General features: G+C 40.5%; 1 protein-coding gene across 3 annotated transcripts in view; it reads right to left on the bottom strand.

Annotated features, from left to right (window-relative positions):
- The window catches only part of LOC137992238 (protein argonaute-2-like), a 57,503-nt gene that overhangs the window by 5,361 nt on the left and 47,142 nt on the right, over positions 1-5,000 (bottom strand). For all 3 annotated transcript variants that reach the window (XM_068837447.1, XM_068837446.1, XM_068837448.1), the window contains 3 exons: positions 4,647-5,000; positions 2,089-2,877; positions 208-398 (listed from right to left, as the gene is read on the bottom strand). In XM_068837447.1, coding sequence (XP_068693548.1) covers positions 208-398; positions 2,089-2,877; positions 4,647-5,000 — 1,334 coding nt within the window. The remainder of the gene's footprint in view (positions 1-207; positions 399-2,088; positions 2,878-4,646) is intronic.

Here is a 5,000-nt window from a genome sequence, read left to right on the forward strand (position 1 = left end):
ATTTCCAGAAAAGCTGCAAATTAAATGTCACAAAGTTTCCTCTAACGCTGCTTCCCATGTGGACATAATCAATAACCATGAGTCAAAACATCAACTACCTGTTCGCAACAATAGACTTGGGATTAGAGTTGACATTTTGTTCCCACATATCTTTAAATTTTCAGGATTGAATAATTGTTAAAACAGTGTCAATGAACTATTTCGTACTTTATAGTAGCCATGTGATCTCTGGCGCGGAGGGCTGCCAAACGAGCGTGATATACAGGGGCTGGTATACACTCACTGCGTGTGAACCTTGCGCACAAGTGACACAGTTGATAAGTTAGCTGTTCCAAGCTATCAGCGGTAAAGTTGTTGTCGTCATATAAGACATGATAATGAGTAGGTCGACTTGTTTCCTGACGGATAGAAGAAAAGAATGGTAGTCCGCAACAAAGCTCGACACCCACAACTATGCGTTAAATTTCCCAATATGGTTTTATGCATTCCGATTACAGCACGATGAAATGAATGCTAAGAAAAAACAAGAACTTTTGCACAGGTTTACCCCTTTTCATAGTTGAGACTGTTGTCTAAGAGAAATGTTGTGCTTGTTGGGATAGGAGGTCTTGACACATGGCATTTATTATTCCACTACAACGCCATTTTACTGCATTTGCTAAAGAGAACGCGAAAAATATGCGACGGCAACTTAATACACGGTAGTGACCCGGTTTGACCGGGACACTACAGTGCAACGGATCGGGACGGAATGGGATTTTTTTAAGAAATTATTTTCAGCACGATGCAAAACCCCAGAATTTAGCTTGTCATCGCTTGTCACTCGTCATTTTGTTTACCCAGTCAAATAAAGGACATTTGAATGGTTTCGTATTATGCTCGGTCAATGCAGGAAGAAGAAAAATACTAGAAAATGGCGTAATAGTGGAATAATATCCTCAAAATATTTATAGGTATTATATGTTAAACCATTCAATAAGGTGTATTTATATACAAAGAGTTTTAGATTACGACCGATACTAGTGATAACAAAATCAGCCAGGAAATAGGCCATTTGCATGTGGACATCACTTACTATCAAGACAAAAACGGTTTGGGTGGCTCGAATTGAGAGGAAAATTTTTTACCAATTTGCCTCTTTGTTCCCCGGCAGGAGAGCAGAGAATAAGGAAGCATCTTGACAAAGAATTCTAGGTTTGCTAGTATAATGACGCCATCATGCAAATGCCTATTCCTCTCTATTTCTTATTTTCACTGAAGCATCGTGTACATCGCATTTTTCAAGTTATCAGTTAAGGAGGAGTTGTCGTATATAATACTCGTGGAAAAACGCTATTTTTGTTTCATTTTTTAGTGATGCCTGTTCATCGTTAGCAGTCTGCTCCTGTTGTAGACCATCGAGTTACGTATGACGGCAGGTAAAAAAAAAACCTTAAACCAAATGTCTTTAAAAGAAAAAAACAAATAACGTAAAAGGGAGGAAAGTCAACCTAAAAGCTTTTGTTCTGCAAAATAAGATTCTTTAGGATTTTTTTGGGAGAATCCTTTACACACACAAACACCCTACGCTTACAATGTTTCAGTAAGAGACTTGTTCACGAGAATCATGCAAACCCGGCGCAAAGATCTATTCTCATCACCAAAACCCCGTGTCTTTTCTCTGCACGCAAAATACAGTAATTCTTGAAATTCTTAGTTTTCGCCTGCGCAAATGCGGTGGAAGTGAGCTATGTGGATCCCATAAAAAAAGGTAAACTTAACTCTTGTTCCCCGTCTAGGCCTGGTACAAGGTAAAAAAATTAAAGGGTGTGAGAGTAGAGAGGAAGAGAAGCGACCCAAGTTTATAACATGGGGTTTCACATTAAATCCTACCAGAAATTGAACGAAGTCCTTTCATTATTTCAAAAAATCCCTTCTTTTAACGATGACTGTTTAACGCTAGAAAACTTTTATCTGTCAAAATATTGATGAAATGGAACGACATCATCTATGCTATTCGCAGTACATGCATTGTATCGTTCGTGTGATGCAACAAGGTGCGATGAAATCACGTGCTCGTCCTTTTTGAGCACTTTTTGCTTTATTTACCTGAATTCCATAGTGGCTGCACAGATAGAAGTCAAATTCATACGGATGTGTGATTCCACTGTCCACAATCGTCCCTGGCGGGATGTTACGTCCTTTGCCTGAAGAGTCTTCATTATTTTCACGGAACAGTCTAGTATGATGTCGTTTCTGTACAACCACAAACGTAATACGAGGCTGATAATCTTTCTGAAGCTTCACACAAGCTTCTTGAACGGCTCGCACTTCGTGAACAAAAACTTGGTCGAACTGTCCTTCGCTGACACCGTTCCGGTAAAATATGATCTTAGACGGCTTAAGCTCAGCGTTAGCTTTGTAAAACTCGATCAGGAGCTCTCTGACAATCTCAGCCAGATCGTTGATTATTTCCCGTGCGTCTCGACCTTTTTCATGCCTTTGCACGCGCACACGAGCTTGGTATTTTGCGGCGTGATGATCCATGCTAGCCACTACAGCAGCGATGGAAGGAATGCCAATTTCTGAAGGGGGTGGGTGCGTCACATCCGCACCAAACACAATTGTCGGTTCAGTAAACACAGGTTTGTCTGAGAAATCAATAACATGGTTGGTGCCTCCAAGTTTGGTATTAATCTTAAGTGAGATGTTGCTGCAGAATTGAGGTTTCGCCTCTTGAACAAGTTTGAGCTGAACACACTGTGTTGGAATGCCGATCACACAATCGCCAACGCGTTTTACCTCTGAGTAAAGTCCTCTGTCATTTCCTGAAAGCACAACCATGATCAGCTGGAGTCTTGGAATTTCTACGTACCAGTTGGAAAACAAGCCCTCAACCTTAAAAAAAAGAAGAAAGAAAAAAGACATAAACAAAGTTGTTTTTTGTACATTTAAGGTTACAACCCTACTTTACTGATTGAAATAAAGTCTTTAAGTTTTCACCAAAAGGTATCAACCTTAAAAAGCAAAAATAAAGCTTAGAGACGGGCCTTTGGATTACAGTCCTTATTTGAGAAGATAGATAAACGAGAATTTTCTTTTCAGTCATTTATAGACCCTGAGTGCCTACCCGGTCAGATGTATATCAAACACTCGTTCGAGTTTTTCGTTAACCTTTTATTGCGAGATTTCTGAAGCAAATCACAGAGTGCAGTATTGCAAAACTATGGTTGAAGCAACACTTTCCAACACTTAGCCAAAAATGACCGAGAAATTTGGGGATCACACTTTCAACTTAAAAGGAAATCTTTATTTCTCAACCCTAATGTATCAAAGTTTGTTGAGAGGCCAATGCCCTTGAGCTGCCAGGCTATAATCATTTTTAAGTTACTTGTGCCTTACCCTGCGAGCAGAGTGGCCTTCGATCTTCCTAGATAAGTCGAGAAGAGAACGAAGACTCTGCCAGCCGCCTCGACGATTCCTACTGAGCATGCGTTAAAAATTCAAATGTATGCTGGTGTCACTCACGTGAGACCAGTAACCGCAAAACGTTGAAGTCCTGAATCATTCATTTCATATATCATTTCATCGTTGATTCATTTATCACGGGAACATTAAAACCTACAAATGACCAGCTCCCAACGTCAGTGGCTTCATAGCTCAGTTGGTTAGAGCGTCGCACCGGTATCGCGAGGGGGTTCAAACTCCGTTGAAGTCCTGAATTTTTCAGGCTTTTCTACGCAATTGCCAAAATTGCGTTCATAACTTCGAGGATCATAGCTTCACTTGATTTCATATCCGCAGTTTAATATATGATTCATTTCATATATCATTTCATCGTAGACTAGTTTCTGTAACGACTGTGGCCAACATACAGAGGAAATTCTCATGGGAATTTAGACAGTTAAAAATTGCCACGCTGTTGTAAATTTTCAAAATATATTGATGACGTGTGGCAATTGATCATGCGTTTTAATAATAAAAAAAAACAGGTATGACAAGTCGAAACTGGACTGACTCATCCATTTATTTGGATGACCGGCAAATCAAAGAATGTGGAGGCGGCAGGAATAGTCTTCTTCCTCTTCCTGCCTGGGCAAGTAATAGACAATAGTTACAGAATCGCTTTACAACAAGACGCTCTTAAAGCGTTTACTCGGAATATCACGTTGCGCAGAAGTAGGGTGATACATTTTGGAAGGGTTAGAAGCAAACTGCAAGGATTGCTACTGCAACCAGTTTAAGTCTGGTTGGCTTATTTATAACAAGGGATAACGTATCTAAGCTAACATGAAGATCATAAAGACCGCACAAAAATATCCCTGTATTAGTAAGCATTACCGAAAGGAAACCCGAGAATCTCGAGATGCGTAGATCAAGAACGTATGCGCAATAACAATTGTAGGCACCGTCCTTAAACCACGAGTAAACAAGGGAGTTTGTAAGCAGAATGGACAGAAAATCGAATTACTCTGATTCATCCAACTCTGATACCATTTTGTCAATAATCGGATCCAGGTTATAACCGCTCGTATTACTCTGCTTACGACTCTGGTTCAGGATCCTTTGTTAGTGAGGTTAATGAACCTGCTACTGTTTCTGCATATTTGCAGCACTAGATGTAGACCTCAGGGGACAGTACTCCGCTATCACAACACAAATCTTACATCTTCAAGTCCTCGTGCATATCTCACAACTACTGGCTGTGCAGTCATCCTCATTCCCTCTCGAGTTGACACACTGGACATTCGGTCACAAAACGTCTTCAGTGTATCTTGATTACAAGTTTGGATTGGTGCAAAACAGGCTAACGCCCATATGTCAATACGGACGCCTTCAAATAATGCCCGATTACGCATGTCCCATGATCCATCACGAGGGATCAGCCCTTCATCTTGAGGTCCGAGCTTAAGTTTAGGAGGCGGGAGGACTCGTCCTTCAACAGCAACCATTTCAGGGTCTACAGTGGTCTGAAACTCTTCCCTCAAGTACTTTCCACTTGCTTTTATCATTTCTTGCAC

The sequence above is a fragment of the Montipora foliosa genome, chromosome 2, assembly GCF_036669935.1.
Source record: "Montipora foliosa isolate CH-2021 chromosome 2, ASM3666993v2, whole genome shotgun sequence".
Lineage (NCBI taxonomy): Eukaryota > Metazoa > Cnidaria > Anthozoa > Scleractinia > Acroporidae > Montipora > Montipora foliosa.